Here is a 23,994-nt window from a genome sequence, read left to right as displayed (position 1 = left end):
AAGGTACTGGAGAAATAAAAAAAAACACGTTCCTAGCGGTCCTGCCTGCTTTGACTAAACACATCGATTGACCAAGAACACGTGTAACTTTAGATCTTGTGATTTGCAGGTCAATACGAAACCTGTTGAAAAAAAAATCACAAAAAACGAACTCATGCAAAAAATCACCAAACCTTATAAGTGAAGGAAAAAAATAGGTCAAGATGTAATCAAAGACGTTTCACACATTAACAGAATATAGAAATTTTACTGCCATTGTGTCAATGCCTGCAATCACACGAGGCGACGGACAAAAAAGTGCTGCGGCACTGGATTACACAGTAACCTCAGTGCGATGGTGGAACCTAGTCAACACACAGTGTTCCCAGTTGTATTCTATTCCCACATGGGGATTACACATTAATATCCTCCAGTCGTGCCTTAAGGCCAGCAGGAACTCAATGAACATTGGCCCTATAACTCAAACCCACTGAAGCTGATCTGAATTACACCTGCTTTGATGAATCATTGATGTCTAAGTGTGTTTAAACACTTTGTGAGACGAGCTCATCAGAGTTAGAGTTCATAATGTGCTTCAGTTTTTAAAGACTTTTTTTTCTCTTTTCGTTTACACACCTGATCACCTCTTTCACACCAAAGAAAACGACTGTTTTCACTGATCAGTTCCTGCCGAGTTTCAGTCCTGTCAGGCAGGTTAATGAGTAACATCCCACGATGCTGATAAGGCCAAACATAAGTGATAGTCTCCATGAGTCTCCCAGTCATAAAACGCTGTCGGTGACTTGAATCTCTCCGGGGATCAAGATATGAGGACGATACAGACTGAGCGAACGAGGAGGGCATGCCTGTCTCTGGAGACATGCATCTGGATCTAAGTGGGAAACACTCCAACAGCGTCCGCAAACACACTTAATAAAGTAAATAAATAACAATAATTTGAATGAGTCTGTCGTGGACTTTTGCCTCATCAATACAAGATTATATTGACTAATGCCTGATTAATGGATCCGCAGCAGGTTTAGATAAATGGAAATTTTCCTCTTTCGTAACAGTACATTACAAAGGACACACTTGTCGTGTCAGTTTTGTGGCCATTTAGCTCGTCTTCATCTCAAACAATGTCCACTTTGGGCTTGTTTGTATGAGTTTGTTCCAAATATGAAGGGGAAAAATGTGTTTCATTCCTCATGACCTACTTTACCCCCATTTATACACTCAATTTAAAATGTAAAGCTTTAGAATCGTAACAATGATAGACTCTATGATTTTGACTTGACTCCAAATTAGATGTAAGTAAGTATTTTCACCATATTATCATTTTCATACATAATTTCCGGCTCCAAGCTGTATAAACTTGAAGGCCTTTTGGATTCAAACACATCATTCATGTGTATTCGGGTCATGAGGGAGGGTGTGGCCTCACATGATCAACATCCGATATCACGGTGCGCAGAATGATCAATTATTTAACTCCCTGAAAAGTCATAAATCGTCTTTCAGGGATGCAGCTCTCTGGGAATTGCAAATATATTGGGACGTGATCGCAGAACCATCAACTGTTTTGTTGCAAATTGGCCAAAAGGCTCGCGGGAAAAAAAGACCCAAATGAACTACCAGGAACCCGTTCACCTACAGTGAGGTCATAATCCAGCACTACGACCTACCTGGAATTCCCAGAAGTACAAGGTGTTCAGTGCTCAGAGACATGGCCGAGATAAGGAAGGCTGAAACCCGACCACCACTGAGCAAGACACACAAGACTGGGCCAAGAAATATCAAGAAGGTTTGATGGACTGATGAGACGTAGAGCTTCACTCCAAATCAGACCCCAGAAAGGTGGAGGTGGGGTGCTGCTATGTGTTGGTATTACTAATGATGAGATAGTTGGACCTTTTTGGGTTGAAGATGTATTCAAAATCAGCTCCAAAAACATACGGCTGGTTTTTAAAGAAAGTTTCTGAAAGCAGTGGTACAGTAAAAAGTCTGCGTGTTGGTTTTTATGCGGGACAAGCAAGTAAAGACCTTCAAGATGAAAGAATAATGACACGACCCCCTTCCTCAGCTGACATTAGCTCTGTTGAGAGCTTGTGGGCCCGTCTCAGAACAGCACATCTCTCCCAGCAGCATCTGTGGTGGCTGCTGCACAAAGAGCTGATTGTCCACAGATCAAGAAAGCGACAGTGACATGAATGGCAGGACTGTTGCTGAAAAGAGGGGCGGCTATTCAAATTCAAATTCAAATTCAAAAATACTTTATTTATCCCAGAGGGAAATTAAATGTTGATGTAGCTCAATTAAATCAAGGAGTTATTATAGATGCTGATGGCTGTGGGCAGGAAAGATTTCCTGTAGCGGTCAGTTTTGCATCCAAACTGAAGAAGCCTTTGACTGAAGAGACTCTGTTCTCCGATAACAGTCTCATGGAGAGGATGTTTTGGGTTGTCCATAATTCTCTCGATTTTATGCAAAATCCTTCTTTGTATTATTGTCTCCAGAGGTTCCACAGCCGTCCCCAGAACAGAACCAGCCTTCCTTATCAGGTTGTTGAGTCTTTTTAGGTCCCTGGTTCTGATGCTGCTGCCCCAACAGATGACGCAAGAGGAAATGACGCTCTCAACAACAGACTTGTAGAAGATCTGCAACATCCTGTTGCAAACCTTAAAGGACCTTAGCTTCCTCAAGAAGTACAGTCTGCTCTGTCCTTTCTTGTAGATGGCTTCACTGTTGCGTCTCCAGTCCAGTCTGTTGTCCAGATGAACACCAAGGTATTTATATTCCTCAACCACCTCCACTTCTTCTCCCATGATGGAAACAGGGTTTGATCTGACCCTGTTTCTCCTGAAATCTACAATCATCTCCTTTGTTTTGTTAACATTCAAGATGAGATGATTGTTCCCACACCATGCCACAAAGCGGTCCACCAGCTCTCTGTACTCAGCTTCTTGTCCATCTCTGATACACCCGACAACTGCAGAGTCATCTGAATATTTCTGTAGATGACAGGAGTCTGACTTGTACTGGAAGTCTGAAGTGTACAGAGTGAAAAGGAATGGTGAGAGTACAGTCCCCTGTGGTGCTCCTGTGCTGCTGATCACCTGGTTAGACACACAATTCTTCAGTCTGACAAACTGTGGTCTGTTTGTCAGGTAGTCATTAATCCAGGTGTATGTTGAGGCCTCCACCTGAGTCTTCTGGAGTTTCAGACGAAGCAGATCAGGCTGAATTGTGTTAAATGCACTGGAGAAATCAAAGAACATGATCCTCACAGTGCTGCCTGCTTTGTCCAGATGACAGTGGGTTTGTTGAAGCAGGTGTATGATAGCGTCTTCAACTCCAACTCCATGGCGATAAGCAAACTGCAGGGGGTCCTGATATGTGCTGGTTTGCTTACACAGGTGGGTCAACAGGAGTCTCTCCAGGACCTTCATGATGTGGGATGTCAGTGCAACAGGTCTGTAGTCATTGATGACTGAAGGGTGAGTTTTCTTTGGTACCGGAACCAGACAGGATGTCTTCCACAACAGTGGTACCTTCTCTTGGGTCAAGCTAAGGTTGAAAAGGTGTTGCAGAATCCCACAGAGCTGCTCTGCACAGGCCTTCAGGACTTGGGGGCTGACACCATCTGGACCTGCAGCCTTGTTCCGGTTCAGTCTCTCCAACTGCCTCTTCCCCTGACTTCTAGAAACAGAAAAGTGGGAGGGGGAGGCAAAGGGGACAGCAGCATCTCCTGATTGGGTTGAAGACAAACTAGTGGAAGCAGCAGAATCCATGACTGAGGTGGAGATGTTACAGGAAAGCTGTGGGTCAGAGGAGGGTGGGATGTCTCTTTGGCTGGGAACAGGGGGGGCAGGATGGTGAGCTTGTTCCTGAACTGAACCTGTTGAAGAAGGTGTTCAGCTCATTTGCTCTGTCCAGACTTCCATCCATCCGATCCTCCCTCTGCTTGAGGCCTGTGATCTTCTTCATTCCTGACCACACATCTCTGATATTGTTCCTCTGCAGTTTACTCTCAAGCTTCTTTCTATACACCTCCTTGCTCTCTCTGATCTTGACTTTGAGCTGCTTCTGTATACTCCTCAGTAACTCCCTGTCTCGCTCCCTAAAGGCTCTTTTTTTCCTGTTCAATAGTTCCTTTAGCTCACTGGTGATCCAGGATTTGTTATTAGGGAAGCATCTCACTGTTCTGGTGGGGATGGTGTTGTCCACACAGAAGTTTATATAGTCAGTCACACACTCAGTCATGGCATTAATGTCCTCTCCATGTGGCTTACAAAGAGAAATCCAATCAGTTGCATCAAAACAACCCTGTAAGGCTTCTTCAGCTTCATGTGACCACTTTCTAACAGTCCTTTTTGTGACAGGTAGTCTCTGGACAAGGGGTTTATATGCTGAACAGAGAAAAACAAGGTTGTGATCTGATTTTCCCAGGGGAGGTCTTGATTTCGAAATGTATGAATCCTTGACATTTGTGTAAAACAAATCCAATGTCTTGTTTTCTCTGGTAGAGCAGCTGACAAACTTTTGAAAAGTTGGCAGTGTAGCAGAGAGTGAGGCATGATTAAAATCACCAGATATTGCCACAAAAGAATTGGGGTGTTGTGTCTGTATCTGAGCAACAACGGAACTGATGATATCGGTCACTGATTTTTTAAATTTCTTTTTTAATTGCCAGAAAGGTTTTAATTAGCTAATTTTGACTTGTTTATTATTCTCACTCTTCCAGAAGAAAACAAACAAGCGAGATTTGTTAAAAAAAAGCAGAATTTCATAATAATTCTGCACATATACATGTTCTCCTAAGAAGGCCAAAACCTCCCTTTGACTTGATCAAATATTCAGGTTTGAGGTTTATGAACATTTTTGGATTAATGCACACAGTTTACTTATCTAACCATGTAAATATCTGTTCTAACTTTACCTGATTCTTATATCTGACATCCAACCCTTGGAGTGTCCACATGCTTCCACCACAGTTAGATCAATCTAACTGATTTGGGTCATTTTCCCATGCAAATATTTTTTGTTTTCAATTTCTAAAATTGGAGAATTTGAGCCGGCTTTTCCCAGCCTTGTAGTTATCTTTCTATGAATACAAACTTATACCAAAATAAATACATTGTTACTGTTACCAGTTTCCATCACTTTGAAGCGAAAATAGAAACAAACAAAACGATCTCTGCAAAGAAAGTCCTTCATCCCTGAAGCGAAGGAATCCAGCGACTGCGATGCTGTTGGAGTTTGCTGCCATCGTCATCTTGTATAATGACAGTTTCTACTCTGATAAATCTCTTCCAGAATATATTTTAAGCCTTCACTCAGATGAGCATCTTTAGAAGACTTTGGACGGTCACGTCGAGTTCTCTCCACACGAGGGAATAACCTTTGGGGGACAGGTGCTCAACTCTTCGTTTGGTTCCCAAAACTCTTGTGAAGTCCCTGAACAAAATGCCAGCCACAGATAAATCATGCACGGTTGTTAAGACTTATTTCCATTCATGACCACACATAGATAAGCGCCAACTAGTAGCTGGTTTTCCCTTTCGTCACAGTGTCAGTAGTCAACAGCTCAACAAACATTTCCTGAAAACACAATCAGTCATTTTATTCAACAAGATGGAAAACAATTAAACATAGCAAAGGTAAATATTAGGAATGCATTGTACACAAGAAAAGTTTTTATTAAGTTTTCCTAGAAGTGCATCGCAACCCTGTGAGTCTCCCAAGTGTGAACATCTGCTTCCACAGCAGCAGCTGGACTTCAAGTCGGTGCAACACTGTCGACGTAATAAGCGACTCTGCTCCTCTTCATATTACAGGCTACACTTTACACTGCACCAGCAACACTTTCCTGAACAACTCAAAAAGAAAACAAGCACAGAACAAACCTTTTTTTTCTTCTTTACAAACTGTAAGTGTCATGGAAATTGAAGCTCCAGTTAAATAAGTAATGGGTGAGCGATTTAGCGTGAGAACAGACAGTAAAGTCACATGGATGGTGATGTTCAACCCTGTTAAAAGTATGAAACAACTTCTCTGCCGTGATTAAAATCTTTTGGTGTGTTGCAGCAGATATTTGGCTTCAAACCCAAATTACACATCTTTTAAGATTTCAGCAGCTTAGTTTATTACATTTGTTTTATGCAGGTGAGTGTATAAGTCCAGCAAAAATGGTGACGCAAAGTCTCACATCCAGGTTATGATTTGGCAGCTCCTTTTGACACGGCCAGGCCGATGAGACCCGCTAAACCGGCCACGCCGAGACCGATTCCTCCGACAATCGCCATGCCGACCAAGCCATCTAAACGACAACAGGCACAGGTCAGGAAGTGAATTTCTTTTTCTTTTTTTTTTTTTTTAAATGATTTTTTTGGGCTTTTAATGGACAGGACAGAGAGACAGGAAGCAGGGGGCAGAGAGAGTGGGAATGACATGCAGCAAAGGGCCGTCCGATGCGGGACTCAAACTGGGGCCAGCAGCAGTGAGGACATGGGGTGCCCGCTCAACCCACAAAGACCACCCCGGAAGTGCATTTCTAAGAGAAAAATACCCGATCCAGCGATTGCTCTCGTACCTTTCTTTAAAGCCTTGTCGATGAGCTTCTCCAGCTCCAGAGCCTGCTTGTTCCCCGGTTCGTTCTTCAGGAGAGTTCGGATGTACTTCAGGGCTTTCTCGTATTCCTGCAAAATAAAAAAAGCAAATCCCCCCCGCCGTGATTTAAACTGTGTTTATGGACACCGAGGGGTTGGTAGAACAAAACTTGGTAAAGCACACTAGTTGCAGTCAGTTTACAGTCATCTCATTATAGACTGTAAAGAAGAGAAGGAGACCATCCTGACCTGCAGACTATCAAAACCTGATTGGTTATCATCCAAAGAAAGTCAGGGAGAGCAGAGCTTGGCACACGGCTGTACTAGAATGCCAGTAAGAAACGCCACATACACCCATCGATCAGATAAGTGAATATTTTCAGAGCAAAATGCAAAAGAAATCTTTTTCCTTTCTCATCCAATCTAATCCCGACTCCAAACATTTACTGCAGGAAGTGCACTGTCGGGTCTGAAGTCGTTCCTCTGAGTGGTGGTCTCATCTTTGGGGTCTTTCTTTTCTTGTTTTACTGTCACAGGAGTATAACCTGCAGGCCTTTGGCTGCCTGTGGCCTGCAACAGATGTTATCTCTGTTGTAGGCCATCTGGGAGGTCAAAGATACAGTAGATGTCACAGTTTAGACGGTAACTCGGGTCCTAAAGCTAAAGACTGAGCTTGGGTCTTAAATTAGCTTTGGCCAAAAGCAGATAAGCTGATAAAATTTACCAAGCTAAATATTTTCTATCAGCAATAAAATTTGACTAAAATTACATAGTTGCTGGTTTGCTAACTCCTCTGTACTGTCATACCATGAGTGACTTAACTGTTGCAGTTCTGCAAACAGCAGATGATATGCTGAGTCATTGTGAGATGATCTGATCTGTTGCACCGACGTCACAGAAAACACGAGGGTCACAACCGTCTCGGCCAAAACAGATTAAAAACACCCTGAAAAATCCCCAACATTTGGCCACGGTTGCCATCTTTGGACCCTGATCACAGCCTCTGACTGTGTCTGTGCCAGCAGGCACTGCCATAGTTTTTCAGAGGTGATCAATACTGACCGATCAAACACTTTCTATCCCTTTACGAGAAACGGGTGAGAAGGAAATCTTTTGCTCTGCATTCTGAATCATGACTTTGACTTTGAATCGTTTCCTCTGTTAGAAAAGAAGCTGTGTCACACACGAGGAATGTTCCCGTCTGTCTTTATCTTTGTTCTGCTCCTACAAATCTGCTACAAGTGCATATTTGTTTTCAGGGGGTTTCACAACATTAACATCAAACACAATCACTCACTTTGAGTCTGTAGTTGGCCACAGCAAGGTAGAACAGAAAGTCCCGGGAGTCGTCCTTTGATGCCTTCTGAACAAGTTCTACAAGATAAAAAAAGCCATTAAAGTTGGAAATACTTCATGCAAAATTACCGCAACATCAACAGCTCACAGTTATTTAACCTGAATGAAATAATTCCAGATAAATGTGAGAATGACTTCAACTATCACCACCTAACTGCACAGTGGTTTAGAGAGCACAGCTTCTAATGTTTAGAGGATCTGAGCAGCATCTGTTGACTTTAATGTCACAGATTTAACTGCAAAGAACAATAATACTAAACTGGATGAGATGGTCTCTTGTATCCATGCTAGTAATATAAAACTAAAACTCTTAGGCTAAACAATAAAAATGTTATAATTGTACGAGCTCTGAATCTGAGTTTGCTTCTAATGAAACAAAAGCTGCTCTCCTTTCCTACACAAATAAGTGAACTCATTTACTGCATTAACTTACCCTCCAGGAGTGCAATTCCTTTCTTTATATCTCCAGAGTATTTACTCCTGATCAAACACCAAGCATATTCGAACTTTGTTTCTTTGGAGACAGCCCCCTTCACCAGCTCGCTGTTGTATTTCTTCTCAAATTTCTGCCAAAACAAAACAAAACACGTTCAACACGAGGAGTTTCTGGAGTGTCACGGGGGGCAGTTAAATAAAAAAATGACGCTGAAGACGACTCCCGATTCACAACTTCACTGCTTTTATGGTATCTACGTCACCCTGGCCTAGGCTCACACTATTTAAACCAATCACTGAATTTTACAGAGGACACAGATTCATTAATACACTCATGTGATTTGTGAAAATGGACAATTTTACTGCTTCTGTAGCGTGTACATCACCAAAGACTGGATGTTAGTAAAAGTACAAAGTAATAACTGAGCCCCAAGGACAACTTAAACAATCCAGGAATAAGTTTCACTGTGAAAGTGAGGTCTGGAATAAATGTGGTTTAATAAGGTAAACTCTAATGGCAACATTCACTTTATTGTACCCAAATCATCAATGCGTTTAATCTAAATAGCTGAAACATAAAATGCCAAAAAAAAAAATGATTAGATGGAGAGGACTAATGTGGTTTTAATATAGAACCTTGTTCAGGATGATTAACATTTTTTTTTAAATACATTAAAATGTCCCTTTTTTGCATTTTCATTAATCAAAAACGGGGTGTTAATGAATCTATATCCTCTGCAGAATAATTCAGTCCAGATTTAACCAGACTAACTAGTTTGGTTTTTATACAGGACTAAATCTAAGATGACTTGCGTGCTCAAAAAAACGTGAAATGGCCCTTTATGCATATCATTTCCCCTTTGATTCGCCAGTGACTTTCCAAATCATAGCATTGTATTATATAACACTTCTTCTGTGGGCAGAAGCGATAATTATTCCAGTAACTTTAATCAAGTACAGTCACATATTACTCCCAAACTGTTGCTGGCATTAGTTAAATATTGTTTACGTCAATTTATAATAGAACAATGTCCAGATTCTAATCATAAACATGAACATTAGCATTAGCTTGCGACGTGACGCGACAACATACACGAGTCCACACGATGTATTTCGCCGACGTGTCAGCGTTTATCGGCAGAACAGATGCTGTAAAAGCCTCCGCGGGAATAGCTCATATGCTTGTACGTTTGTTTTATAAAAGAAAAGAGGTTCAGTAAGGTAGAAACTTACTAAAAGGTCTTCAGGAGCTACCACATCACTGAGAACAGCCTCCATGTTTCCGGGAAAAAGCGTTCGGGACCCGCCCACTTTTAATCACATGACATAACAGTGTTTACGTCATCGTCAGGTTTATCCAGTAAAGCCTGTTGTATCAACGCAATAATTAATCATGATTATTAGTATAATACTACTAATAATTACTCATTATTAGTAGTATAATAGTACTAATAATATAATAAAATATAGATAGAAATAATCTAATAAAATATAATATAATAATACTAATCATGATTATTAGTATAATAATACTAATAATTACTCATTATTAGTAGTATAATGATACTAATAATCATGATTATTATTTTCATTATCATGATTATACGAAGAAGAAGAAAGAGGAGGAGAAGAAGAAGAAACATGTTCAAAATGAAGTTCTATTGTTTATTAATGGAAGGTTTTACAGCATTGTTTGTCATAAACAGTGTTGTGAGAGTTAACTCTGGAATGCAACAGGTCTCTGAGAGAATAACAAGGAACTGCATTGATAAATAAGTAGTTTAACTGTTTTGTTTACTTTGTTAAAGTAATGTAACTTTGTCTATTTGATTACTTTCTGATTACATTGAAGACAAATGATTTTAATAAGGCATTATAGCTGAAAAGTTCTCAACAGGCTGTGGATGTGTCCTTGAGTTTGATTCACTTTTGTGACCCACGCTGTTCAGAAATAAACCAACAGGAAGCTCTCCTGAACAGAGAAACAAAACAAACAGATTTTAGCTTAAAATAATCACCAGCATTTTGTTTAATAAAAACTTAATTACACATTTTTCTCAGTCTCTAAAACTAATTAAATGATGATTAATTATGTAGCTCAGTTACACGTTACGAGTTACTCCCCAGTACTGTCTACAAAGCAGCATATAAGCTGTGCGAGCTGTACAAAGTTGCGCCGTTCTTTCACTTGAGGCCTTTTTAGCACAAGATATTGTGGAGGTTACATCAGTTCTGTTCAAGGTGCGCAGGGGAAAAGGCTAAAGGCAACAGTTCACTCAGGCTGGTTTCTTTGTAGGTTCCATCCGGTTTGGTCAAGTAAACAGTCCAGTCTGATCCAAACTGTGGAGAAAGACAAAGAAACGAACGGTAGTGTGTGTGAGGAAATAACAGCGGTACTATGATGGTGAATAAATCAGTATATAATCACTGAATAAATCCCCCAAGTCCCTGCAGAACACTCCTCTGATATATTTTTGGTTTGCTTATTTAACTCGAAAGTGTACAATTTATATTAAAGCAGTTAATCTAAAAAAAAGAAGAAGAAAAATAGGATAGTGGATATCAAATAAATTTTTCTGCATAGATAAAAGTTTATCGGGCAAAGACAGTTTGCACAAAAGCCAAGGAGTTGAGTTGGTCTGTGGTGTTTATTGTGATTTATATCAGCTAAAACACATATTTCATTCCTTCTGAGCCAAATCTGGTATTACTTGCTTCAGAAATGACATTTTAATTTACAGCTGAACAGCAGCACTTCTCTATACGGAAGCTTTCACAAATCACTCTTTCAGGTTATTTGTATTAATGTTTAACAGGCCATTAATATACAGTGGTTTCTGGGGCACAGGAAGCCACACCTTGTAATAATATCAATATGACAAGAGGGAAGAGAGTGTGTCCCTGCTTTATATGGCAAACTGACATGTTCTTATCGTAAAAATCGTGTCGTACCTCCATCAGAACCTGTCGGCACGCTCCACACGGTCCAACAAAACGGTCCTTGATGTCGCTACACAGAGAAGAACGAGAGGATGAATGCACGAAAGTGGCATTATTTGAATGTTTATTTTGTCTAAAGCTCAAAGTGTCGTACCATGTCACAGCGATGGCAGAGAAGTGCCTGTGTCCTTCCACCACAGCTCTCTGGATGGCCGTCCTCTCGGCACAAACCGTCAGACCATACGAGGCGTTCTCCACATTACAGCCTGAAAATATGCAAGAACTCTGGACTATTTGGCTGTGGAATAAGTTAAACAACTCAAACTGTCACAACTCAGTCAGTTTCATACCAGTTTTCAATCTGTTTGGTTTGTTAGAAAGTTTAAAAAAATAATTAAATTAAAAACATGTGTTTTAATCCCCCAAACTTTGTCTTTTGTTGATGAAATTAGTAACATTTTTCTGACATCATGTTGTGAAAATAACAAATTCTAAGATAAAATATTTAGTAAGTTTAACGGTGGTTTTCGTACCAATTTGGACTTTTATAAACTGACTGAAAAACGGAGATTGTATAAACTAATACATTAATCTTCAGCCCTGTTTAAGTAAAACTAAAGAATTTGGCATGTTGTTTTGCTCTTTGGCGCCCCCTACAGTAACGAGATGTAAAACCACTGTCATAAAAACAAATCTTTGTTTGAGCCCTGCAAATATACAGCACATACTCATGACTTTTTTGTCATGTTGAAGAGGCCACAAATACGACATCAAAAATGTGCACAACAAAAGCTCAGTGTACTTCCAAACGAGTCTGAGGCACGTAGTTTTAAGGTTCACCAACTTCTCTCGTGTTGCTTTAAAATGTGTGGCAGACACGTCATAAATATGAGACAAAAGAAAAATACATCTGGTTGTTTTTCAAGGCCCCAAAATGCCGAAGAAATTCAAAAATCAATGATGTTTTAATGAAAAATTATAAAAACATAAAGACAGCAGGTTTAATGTTATGCTGAATAGTTTGTTTTGTACTGAGTCTAAAAAAGAAACCGAGGCCCGTTCTAAGAGACACGCCTCAGATATGGAGAGGAAGGTGAAAGGATCGGATTCCAGGAGAAATCCAGGACTTCAAATGACAGCACAGGAGACAGGAGCATGATGATACAAGTAGTGAAGCTACAGCCGCCCCCCCCCCCCCCCCCCCCCCAACATGTGCTCCTGAAAATATTTCTGTTTATTGTCCCATATACGCCCACGTTGTAAGATAAATTTCATATATCCTTTCTATAAAATTAACATGTCACTGCAGCAGTACAAGAGCAGATGAATTGTGTTTATCATCTAAATCAAGACAAAAAAATATGACATACACCAATATATACATGATAACAACTGAGTATAGAGAGAAATAAAAGGAAAAATAACACAAAAGTTTAACTTTAGGAACTGGAACATGGTGGTGAATGATGTGCAGGTCTCATGTGAGTTTTATTTAATAAATCTTCTAGTTGGACCATTAATACCGATGCATTACTGTGTCTGCAGCATGTTGTAATGGTGTACTGAGGCTATACAAATTATGATAAATTTACCAACTGTAATACGCTCTCTAAAATGTGGTGAACTGAAATAGAAAGCAACAGAAATGGAGGTATCTCCTCTGGTTATGACTGAACTTCAGCAGCTGCACCTGTCCCTGAGCTTTGAGCCACCTGCTGGGTTATCACCTGTGATTATGGCGCCATCTGCCGTCAGTATGGCAGCACCGACGGGGAACCGGCTGTAAGGGCAGTAAGCCATGTCCCGGGCCTGCAGGCACTTTGACACCAGCTCTTTCACTTGATCTGCGCGCAACACAAAGCATCCAGAGTTACTAAAACCTTATTTTAAGTTCATAATGTGTCATAATGAGGCACCGAAAGCCAGTCAGAGTGTGTGTAGGTGAAGTGAACTTGCCTGTCATTGCAGATGAAGGCTGCTCGCTGCTTTTGTTGGACTTGTTCAGGATTGTGAGACCACTGTTTGTGTTTGACAACTTTATTCTTCGTTTTTTGCTTTCCTACACAGGCCGCCGGGTCCGTGGAGGGCTGACTGACAAGACCCGAGTTCAGCTCGTTTCATGGTGACAGCTGCACGCGCATTGTTTACCGTCACGTGATTGGCTGAGAGGACGCAGCGTGATCCACCTGTTTTGCCGATGGGACCGGATGGTGCCAGACATTTGTCAAAGTTTGCTGGGAAAACAGACTGAGAAACACCCCAAAGTCCACATTAACTTAAGACTGGGGGGTCGTAATTGTTTCAACTTTCTTTTGAATGAATGAATAAGCAAGTACATCAAATAAATGACCAAAACAACACAGTTTAAAAGTTTAAAAGTTTTCTTTAAATGTAGAAATACACTGAATAATAAGGGGCACCACAATGAGTGAGAGAAGCAGGAAAAAAACAGCTCATAATATGAACAATATTCTTGAAGGAAATGTTATATATGTAATTTATTCATTCAAGTAGAGGAATATTCAAACAGTATATTAGATTATTAAACAAGAAAAACAATAGATAAATCGACCTAAATTCTGGAAAAACAGTTGCAGATTTCCTTTCTGAGATAAAAACATCAGAATATATATGAGATAAAGTTTAAGCCATGAATAAATGGATCAAGAATCTGTGCATCAAAAGCCTGATGCCGTTTCCCTGCACCATAGACATTCAATAATGGCTAAAACTGTTCAGTCAGTCAGTCTTTTGCATCGTGGTAAACGTTTTTTCTTCAAGACATGAGCACATAAGATAACTGTGAGTTAATTCTACAGAGTAGGCTGTCCTTAATGTTAACACACAGCTGACCTAATGCCCAAAAGAAGCACCTAATTCATTTAAATGAATGTTATTGTCATTACTAAGCCCTCAGTCGTGGGCAGAAGACATTGGCTGAAGGCAAACCTAAGCTGGCCAGTATTAACAAATTCTTTGGTTTGGACTTTTTATGGGCTTTACTAAATGGCTACACTGACAATAGGAAAGACAGGTAGAAAAACAGAGACTCTACAGCTCTATCAATCAAGAATCTAGAGCTTGTGTTATGATACAACATGTATTCTACCGGCATGATTTTACAGTCACATTTAAAAGGATAAGCATTCGATCAACACCTCAAACATGCCCATAAACGTTCGTGTTTGTTGGCACGGGACTCATAACCACATAAACTAACATTCCTTTGCAAAATTTGGCCAACGTGACCCCGAGACCGAATATTTCCAAGATGGCATTCCAGAAAGCAAACGTGTACAAGGTCTTATTGCAGTAAAGGCCATCAGCTGCAGTGGGGTCATAGTTTGGCTGATAGATGGAGAAAATCCACAGGTTACCTAGGCGTAAAATGGAGCAAAAATATTTAGTTAAAGTCTACAAAGGAGTCAGTATCTTTTAATAACGTTGGCTCTATAATATTGTCCATCCTTACCTTGAAAGATCCATATGAGAACAAACAGGCTGAATAGAAATGACAGACACGCTTTGGCATTCCTGTTATGCCCCCGTGGATCACTCTCACAGGGTAGATTCTTAAAAGAAATGAGTAGGATATGACCTATAGCCATTCCTAACAGATAGATGGGGATGTTCGGCTGCTGAGGGCAGTCCCTGAAGTACACAGCCCCTGTGGACAGAAAGTGGGGGTGGGGTTGGGGGGTTCAGAAAGCATTGCTCATAGACATAAACAGTCAAATATTACGTAAGGCATAGAAAGGAGTATACGCACCAAAGATGAACCGAGATACAGTGAAGACAGTGGACATGATTACAACTGCAAGGTTCAGAAGAAGAAGTTTCACTTTGGCGTGCTGACATTAAAAGTCTAAGATGTACTGCTTCAACAAGACCAGCAAATAAACACAATCACCGAAACAATGCAAAAAAACAGGCTAAAAAGCTTATGACAACACCAGATTTGTCCAGAGGGACATTTGTTGTTGAAGCCCAACATTTGAATAATTTAGGAAATATCTGGAAAACAATCACCAGCGGATGATCACAAGAAGTGACAAAACTTAATTGTGGGAATATATATATCTATATATATATATATATATATATATATATATATATATATATATATATATGAAAGGTTTTATTTCCTTCACAAAAGAAGTTGGCATTTTTTCTATTCGTGACTGAGGCGATTTGGAGCCACCTAGCGGCCTTCAGTGTAAATGCACTTTCACACTGGCAATCTGTGGTTGAACTCTTATGGATGGTTCTATTTCTCTGAGTGTTAAAGTACTTCAACTAACAAATTGGCAAATTAGTGTATAAAATCATGCATACTGACCTGATACTCTTGGGGGTCCCGGTGGAGGAGGTCTCACTTGGAAATTCCAAACGGTCCCAATGGTTACCGTCACTGGACGGTCAATAGATGGAGCTAAAGAGCATTTACAGCCGTCTTAGTATTATATTGTTAAAACTGAATGCTGAATACCATCTTTAATGAACTGGCATGTTTACACACTCTTTGACTCTTGGTTAAAACTGTTAATTTACTTATAAGACTTACATTTGATCGGAGCTAAAGCAGCAGGTCAGACTGCACCCATACATTTCATATAAGTAGTGAAGATATGTAAAATAAATATTAGATGTGTAGAGAATGAATCCTGAGTGTACACACAGAAAATGTACACAGTATACACTTACATTTTGGACTATCCTCTTTTGAAATAAATAGGAATACTATAGAATTACATTACACTGAAGTTAATGGACTGTATTTTTCACTTTTAAACCAAATCATTAAAGAAAAACAGTGTTTTACAGAAAACACCCGTGTTACATGTTGACTCTACCAGGTTATTCTTTACTGTTATCATAATATCTTATATCATGTTCAATACAATAACATATCAGTCCCAGCTTTTAGTGCAACCTTAAACATTCTTCTGAAATCGTACAGAAACACACTTGCCTGCCATCTCTCGTGAAAAGACGTCTTCTCTTTTGACCTCGTCTTGTTTCAGACGACTTGAGCAGCGAATGTGAAAGCTGTGGAAACAACCTGCACAAACCAGAGGGGATTTCTGCGATCAGATGTTTTTCTGCCCTATTTGCATTTAACTGGATCACCCTGTTTGAGAAAAACATCTTTCGGTGTGGTGGCATGTTGTGGTAAACAAACAAAAGGCCGAAAGTAAAAGTGAAACACCAAACAATCAGTTTCAAATAAATTGGCACTTTACTGTAGCTGAATAGCTACCGTTATATAAACAGAGAATATGAACAGAACCACTGTCAATAAACTGAAATGCAAACCTACCTCAGAATCCCCATCAAATCAAATCAGATGTCTAATTGTTTTTATGTGATATGGTAACTTTAAAGTTGGTCATTAAACAGATAAAAAATGCTGAATGCTCTGCACAGGGTGGCATGTACTTAAATTCAGTCAAATGCTTCGTCTTCATTCTGTTCTTTTTTCCAAAAAAGTCTAAGCCTATTTCTATTTGTTCTGTCGTGAACTTCAACAATTTGGGGTGAAATTGCTGGGACGTCCATTCCTAGGAAGAGTTACGTTTGTCTTGAATGTTTTCAGCTATCATTCAAACACTGACAGCTCTTAAAAGTATAAAAGTATCCGGGTGGTTGGTGGCGTAGTGGGTTAAGCAGGGGCCCCATGTACAGAGGCTACAGTCCTCGCTGCAGCTGGCCCTGGTTCGAGTCCCGCACCAGACGGCCCTTTGCTGCATGTCGCCCCCCCCTCTCTCCAAATGTTCTTCTCCTTACATATAAAGCTCTTAATGACCGAGCTCCATCATATCTTAAAGATCTCATTATAAGATATTTTCCTAACAGAGCACTTCGCTCTCAGACTGCAGGTTTACTTGAGGTTCCCAGAGTTTCCAAAAGTAGAATGACAGGCACAGCCTTCAGTTATCAGGCCCCTCTCTGTGGAACCAGCTGCCAGTTTGGGAGGCGGAGCCTTCAGTTATCAGGCCCCTCTCTGTGGAACCAGCTGCCAGTTTGGGAGGTGGAGCCTTCAGTTATCAGGCCCCTCTCTGTGGAATAAGCTGCCAGTTTGGGAGGCAGAGCCTTCAGTTATCAGGCCCCTCTCTGTGGAATAAGCTGCCAGTAAATGTCTAGGAAGCAGACACCCTTTCCACTTTTAAGATCAGGCTTAAAACTTTCCTTTCTGATAAAGCTTATAGTTACGGATGGCTCAGGTGATCCTGAAACATCCCAGAGTTCAAGGTGGGGTCTGAGATCTTGGAAAAACGGTTCCTGCAAGCTATATTTTTGAATATACACAACCTTGCCTCTCCCTTCAGCCCACCCCTCGAAACCACACCTTCAAAACACATGAACGAGTCACGAGTCTGTGAACGCGCAGGGGGGAGGGGTGAGGGGGGCTGACGGTTGATTGGTTGATCAGAGTGATATAAGTGATATTTTAGACTGGAACTACTACGCTGAGAAGACAATTCAACTTGGCAGTGTTTACAGATGACTTTGGTTCTGTCGACTCCGCCGTCTGGAAGAACTTTAAAATGAAAATGGCCGAGTAAAAGTTCCGTACCCTTCTCCATGTTTGGTGGATCCGTCGATTACTTTCTTAAAATATAAAATATTTGTCGGCGATAAATAATTACCACGTTAACGCGATAATAATGAGTTAACCTCGCCCAGCCCTAGTATATCGTATGATGAAATCCCAAAACGATGTCCCTACGCTGTTGAACTTCTGCCCACACACTCCTTCACAGACTGGTGAACCCTCCACATCTCTGTGATCTTTTATCTGTTTTGAAAGGATGGCTAAAAAGTCCCCAGTTTCACAAAACTCGAACCAAAGTGTGTAAACTATGAACATAATGATGAACTAGTTGTTTTCTCCCACTCTTACAACACTGTGATAATAATAATACAGTATGAGAACCGGGGATGTAAATGTTTTTATTTGTACACATTCTTCTCTTCTGTAACAGTCAAAGTTCATTCATTTACACAAACATTAATTAATAAACTGAACGTTTCTTTCCGTTCCGTAGCTCAACTCATTTAACATTGGCCAAGCCCTCTCATGTGTTTACAATGAGCCATAAATGGAGCAAACAGCGATAATATTCTTCAGCAGGTATCAAAGGGCATTCAGCAGCAGGGACAGAGACCCCCTAACACACAAACATATTCCTCTATTTTCTGCTCAGTTTGAGGTTTCCTGTTCATCTGTTGAACTTTATCATTAACAGTAAAAATGATCACGTCCCCCCCGAAGATTTTCATCTTTATCTGAGATCCACGAGAGGACGAATAAGTAAAAACAGAACAAACAAATAAAAGGATTTCAGGCAGCCGCTTGAAAACTTGGCCTTTGTTCCCCGTCTCCTTCCTGCTGTAACTGTCACTGATTGCGTTTGACTTTTGCCGAGTGAGCGTCAGTGGTGCTCTCCTTTCCTGCTGGCAGCCTTTTTTTTTTACGTTTCACCCACCTTCGCCAACTTCTTTTTGACTTTGAGAGAAGGTGAAAAGGAAAAGGAGGCAAAGCAGCAGGGTGAGAGACAAAAAAAAAGCTGAAACTATGTGTTGTACTGGGAAGTGTGCCCGCCTGGTGGGCCTCATCCTGCTGCCCACAGCCCTCATCTCCATGATCTCCAACCTGCTGCTGTTCTTCCCCGACGGGAAGAGCCTGGACACTGATCAGATCTCCCTGCAGGTCTGGCTCATGGGGGGGATCTGCGGAGGAGGCCTCTTTGTGAGTGTGGCTGGATTTTATAGTTTGCTTTTATTGGCTTTTTCTCTCATTATCTTTATCTTGTGTAAACATATAAAATCAAACGGCTTGCTTTTATGGAGGAGGAATATTTTAAAACAGTAACAAAGGGATTATTTTGAGAAGTTTCACAGACTTTAGTCGTTTATTTAGCTTTTTATCTGATAAGCTTTAGTTCTTTCTGACCTGTGTTCTTTCTGACTTCGATGGAAACTTACTAATTACTCAATTTCTCACATTCTAGATCTTAGAACTGTATTTTTATCAGTTCTCTGTCATTATGTAGAAGAAAAGGATTGTTAAACAGTCACCAAGGGTTAAATCTCACCAAAAAAAAGGAGAAAAAATTTAGTCCAGATGTTAAACTATCCGTATACGAAGAAATTAAAGTAAAACTTTACTTGCTTGTAAATATCCTCGATGAAGAACAAAACTATGCTTCATCAATTTGTTTTTTTTTCTCTCGATTATTTTAAAACACAGTTACTTACTTACTTATTCATTATAAACTAGCCATAATTTCATGACAGCCTTAAACAAAAAGGACAGTTCAGGAAACACAGTAAAGTATGTAATATCTGTAAAGGTAGAATTGGGCTTTTTCACTTAATGACTTTAATGGAAGTCATTAAGTCAGTGTCTGGTTTGCCATGTTGCTGCCTAAAGAACACCGTGTCTGATCTCCCGTACCGGGATACGCGGACACACCTGCGTGTCACACGTGCGCTTCCTCTAACGCAATCATGACCTTTGTAAAAATGAACGAGGGTGTTATAAATATTTCTTCCGACAGAGTAATTGGAGGGACCTTTGAGTTTAGTGGAGGGTTCTTTTTCCTTTTTTTGGTTTCATGGTTTTATCAGCGTTTAGAACAATGACCCGAATGTATGATCCCTCTCAACACAAGTGGACGTTTGTAGGGACGAGAGTAACTTTTCCGATTTAGGCATCGCAAATATTTGGTTAAAGAGATAAGAAAACACATACACACACACCCTAGTTTTGGTTCGTTTGTGGGGACATGATATAAAGCCTTTCCTCACCCAAACCCTAACTCAATCTATTTCTAACTTTAACCTAAACCAGTCCTTTAAACTTGCTGTTTTTGGCACTTTGATCCCCACAAAGAGTAAAAATCATGGTGGGCTCCCAGTTTTTGGCCGCACAGAGGGATAGAGAAAACACCTGCTCACATCTTTTTATCATTAACCCAGGTGATGTTCCGTCTTTACAACTTTTCAGATGCTGTGCCCCAGCTGCTCAGCTATCAGGGCTGGGGGCAAGGGTTGCTGTGGAACAGGTTGCTGTGGCAACCGTTGCCGGGTGAGTCAAGTCATTTCAAAGATTTGCATTATTTGCCATTTTTCGAAGACAGGACAGATGTTGAAGAGTGATGAAAGTCAGAGATGACTGAGCTGGCATTAGTTTAGACTCAGAGTACTGAAATATCCTGTTTTGAATATGATATTTTTATTTAACTTTTTGAATGTGTTATCTTTTGCTGCACGTGCTTTGCAGAACTCCCATCAACCACTTCTCCTTAATCATTAGGAACTGCATTTCTTCATAAACAGCCATGGAGCCATTCAGTCTGAGATAGAACAGGATTATATTTAGTTTCCTGTATTTCAGGTCAATTTTGAGTTTTAACTTTCCAATTTTTATTGCCGTCTGCTGCTTGAATACTTTAAAATTGCTCAACTTGGAGTTTAGACAAAGTATTTGGATTAATTTGAGACTAAAGGACACAAAATATTATGTAAAGTTTGATTGGTGACCAAATGTTTTTTTTTTTAACCAGGAAAAATAGAGTCAGTGGGTTTTTTTCAAGCTTGCTTTTAGACAACAAACAAACCCAAAAGAAAATTATGGAGGGAGCCAATTGGACCTTGAGTTAAGATAAAGTAATGAGATAAAAGCAACATTAAACCAGCCACCATTTTAGAGTGTGATATGTCTACGGGCGCCTGTTGGTCAGAGTGTTAGAAGCCACCTTTAGGTATGAAAGTGAAGACAAATGAGGGCAAAACTCATTTATAAAAGAACTCCTTGAGGAAGAAAACCTTTTCCAGTACTCATTAGACATAACTGATATATGTTACCCTGATCCTGTGTCTCTATCAGATGCTGAACTCCGTTTTCTCCTCCATATTCGGACTTGTTGGAGCCATTTACGGCACCAGCGTAGCCTCCGCTGGTTTGGCTGTTGGCCCCAAATGCCAAGTGGCTGAAGGTGATGACTGGACGTACCCCTTTGAGAACATGTGAGTGCTCCTCCCATCATCATCACCATCATCTTCCATTTGTAGTTCGACCTATAGTTCTCTTGTTATATCCATGCTCTAATCAGTTATGTTTACTATCAATCTTTCCTTGAGAAGCAAGAGTGTTTCGGTTCCCCATAAAACAAATATCTAAATGTCACATTGTGCTGATCCAGTAGGTGGCGCACTGAACCAGCACTTTGTAATTTGTCATTTTGTAATTCAGTTGGAGAAATATTGTGAGGAGAAATAGGTGCCACCTTAATATTAGGGGGTTACATGAAGGCTTGTTTTATCATAATCAGAGGCCTCGTCTCCTCCTTAACGGTGCATCTTCAAACAAGAACCACCAAAATTACAAATGTGATTGGCTCCACTGACTCAGTTTAGTGACTTTGACAGGAGTCTTTGAAGTGATTTAAGATGACTGCTAATGAATATGAGCATGTTATTAATCATCACCACTGGTGTTCACAAGCAGGGAAAGTAACACGATAACACAATGCCTGGTGGGTTATTAAAACCAAACATTACTTTGTGCTTCCTCCATCAAAGCTTAGTTTCCCCTTTCTTTGTTTCGGTTTTTCTACCGTGCACATTTGAACTGATACTTCCCACTAAGTCCTGAAACGACTTAATGAAAGCGACTCTCCCAGATCACAAGACGTGTTGCAGATCTGCAGTGAGTCGGGGGATGAGGAAGAAAGCTTTTAGGCTCTCTGCTTCAATCACTCATATTAGTCTGTAACGAGAATGGGAACTGAAGATGATCCTTTTCCCACTTTAAGACTAAAAAAGGAATGAAAAAATCCATAATGTCAGTACATCTGAAATTACCTGAACTGCCTCATACTGTCAGTGGGCCTTGGTTGAAATACTTGTATTTTTTGATAGATTGCTTCCTGATGAGAGTTAAAAGATTAAAGGTTGCAGTTATTTATATGTTGCTTTTTTATTTATGATTAAAAACAAAAATCCAGTTTTGGAGCTGTAAAGGATTCGTGGTTTTAAAGGTTTGAAGTCTGTGCAGCTTTCTTACTGTTAATCATATCATTAAGTGAACTGCAGTCAGGATCCGGTTGATTGTGTGTGCGCTTCAAGTGGCAACAAGTGGGCTGAAATGTGCATAAACCGCAGCGCTTTAAGGCCACACCACCACATTAAAATGCCCAAATAAACCTGTCATGACAAACTGTTTTGTGCACTTTAGGTGTTTTACAGTTTATGCAAACTGTACATAGAGCATTTATAAAACTCACAAGTTTAATTTGTAATATGGCTTGAAGTTTTGCACAATTGAGCATTTGATCAATTAGTTTGTGGGATATCTATGCCCAATCTATGCCTGATCCGTCCTCACGTCTTCAGTTATATCCATGCCTTTGATGTCACTTCTGACTTCAAAATCTCAAAAAGAGTAGAAGCCAAATGATAAACACAAAGCCTGATAATGCATGTACAGGGCAGGGGATGTTACAACGATCTTTACCTCTAACTTGTTTAATTTATTCATTGGGTGTGGAGTTGCTGCCGGCTTGTCTTAACTGTCATTATCACTCTTGAGTTTGCCTGCCGCTGCATGTGAAATTGGACGAGCGGCATAACAAGTTTCAAAACTGTAAATGCTGCGAGACACATGAGAGTGAGATGCGTCTCAAGAGAGCAACGCTATTTCCCCAAACTATTCCCTCAATCCTTCACAGTTATCACTACAAGTTATAACTGCTTTCTTTCTCCTCTCCTCGCTTGTTCCAGTTACCTCCTTACTGGCACATTTTCCTCATAATCCGTCATGTCTGGTTGTTCTCTCTGTGCTCAAAACGTGGCCTGCTTCACACACATATCTGAAAACTCCGTGTCCCGTATATAATGCTTATAATAAACTCCTGCTGTTCTTCCTCACAGGGAAGGTGGCACCTACCTGACAAACCAGACTGTGTGGTCAACCTGTGTGTACCCTGAAAACGCAGTGATGTGGCACGTCGTGCTGTTCTCCATAATCCTCGGCACTGGCATGCTGCAGATGGTTCTCTGTGCCATCCAGGTGATCAACGGCTGCTTGGGATGCATCTGCGGTGACTGCCGGGAGAGCAAAGATGTAGGTGAACAAATCCTGAAACTCTAAAAATAGAAGAAGAAATGTACTGAACAGTGTTTCTGAGACTCAGAGGTCTTGGAATCTATAAAAAAAAAAGGGCCTAAAACAGTAAAAGCAGGACCGTGCTGATGTTAAGCAACATTTTTGGTGGCGATTTACTTTTTCACTGGAAGCAAGTCAAGCTGCTGTGTTGCTTTAATGCGTTGTTTTAAAGGTGGGGTAGGGGATCTTTTTCTGGAACATTTTTTTACATATTGCTTGAAATACTCTTCACACCCCCATTGCAACCAATTAATTAAAAGTTTTGACACAAATATGAAAAGTTTTAGTGGCCTCTAGAACGTACAATCTAGGAAAAACAGTATCCAATCATTGTGAACGGACCGTTCACAATGATTGGATTCTGATGCCGTCTATCAAACTGCAATCCGCTCCTCCCTCCCCCTCCTTCCCCCTCCTTCCCCCTGTGCGCGTACCCTGCTCCGTGAACGAAGCTTGGCAGGAAGCTAAACTAGAGCCAGCTTGCCTAGCACCTAGCATTAT

The 23,994-nt window shown here is 40.4% G+C and overlaps 3 protein-coding genes and 1 long non-coding RNA gene across 4 annotated transcripts; 1 reads left to right on the top strand and 3 right to left on the bottom strand.

Moving 5' to 3' along the window:
* Nucleotides 1–5,576: 5,576 nt before the first annotated feature.
* On the bottom strand, nt 5,577–9,683 carry fis1 (fission, mitochondrial 1). Its single transcript, XM_075450700.1, has 5 exons — nt 9,612–9,683; nt 8,377–8,509; nt 7,885–7,961; nt 6,572–6,677; nt 5,577–6,298 (listed from the first exon to the last, which is right to left on the bottom strand). Exons 1-5 carry the CDS (start codon nt 9,654–9,656, stop codon nt 6,195–6,197), a joined length of 465 nt encoding a protein of 154 aa, XP_075306815.1. The 5' UTR covers nt 9,657–9,683; the 3' UTR covers nt 5,577–6,194.
* Nucleotides 9,684–10,029: 346 nt separating this feature from the next.
* On the bottom strand, nt 10,030–13,488 carry LOC142368819 (cytidine deaminase). The gene is made up of 5 exons (XM_075451008.1): nt 13,275–13,488; nt 13,046–13,162; nt 11,473–11,584; nt 11,331–11,388; nt 10,030–10,718 (listed from the first exon to the last, which is right to left on the bottom strand). The coding sequence occupies exons 1-5, from the start codon at nt 13,279–13,281 to the stop codon at nt 10,605–10,607; spliced, it is 408 nt and encodes a 135-aa protein (XP_075307123.1). The 5' UTR covers nt 13,282–13,488; the 3' UTR covers nt 10,030–10,604.
* A 1,304-nt stretch (nt 13,489–14,792) lies between these two features.
* On the bottom strand, nt 14,793–16,380 carry LOC142369366 (uncharacterized). Its single transcript, XR_012767596.1, has 4 exons — nt 16,291–16,380; nt 15,658–15,750; nt 15,088–15,132; nt 14,793–14,985 (listed from the first exon to the last, which is right to left on the bottom strand). It is a non-coding gene; the product is annotated as an uncharacterized LOC142369366 (long non-coding RNA).
* Nucleotides 16,381–18,897: 2,517 nt separating this feature from the next.
* tm4sf5 (transmembrane 4 L six family member 5) lies at nt 18,898–23,478 on the top strand. The gene is made up of 4 exons (XM_075450870.1): nt 18,898–19,071; nt 20,332–20,412; nt 21,214–21,353; nt 23,259–23,478. Exons 1-4 carry the CDS (start codon nt 18,898–18,900, stop codon nt 23,476–23,478), a joined length of 615 nt encoding a protein of 204 aa, XP_075306985.1.
* The last annotated feature ends 516 nt before the right edge of the window (nt 23,479–23,994 follow it).

The sequence above is a fragment of the Odontesthes bonariensis genome, chromosome 19 (genome assembly GCF_027942865.1).
Source record: "Odontesthes bonariensis isolate fOdoBon6 chromosome 19, fOdoBon6.hap1, whole genome shotgun sequence".
In the NCBI taxonomy this organism is placed as follows: domain Eukaryota; kingdom Metazoa; phylum Chordata; class Actinopteri; order Atheriniformes; family Atherinopsidae; genus Odontesthes; species Odontesthes bonariensis.
This window is presented reverse-complemented; position numbering and strand designations above follow the sequence as displayed.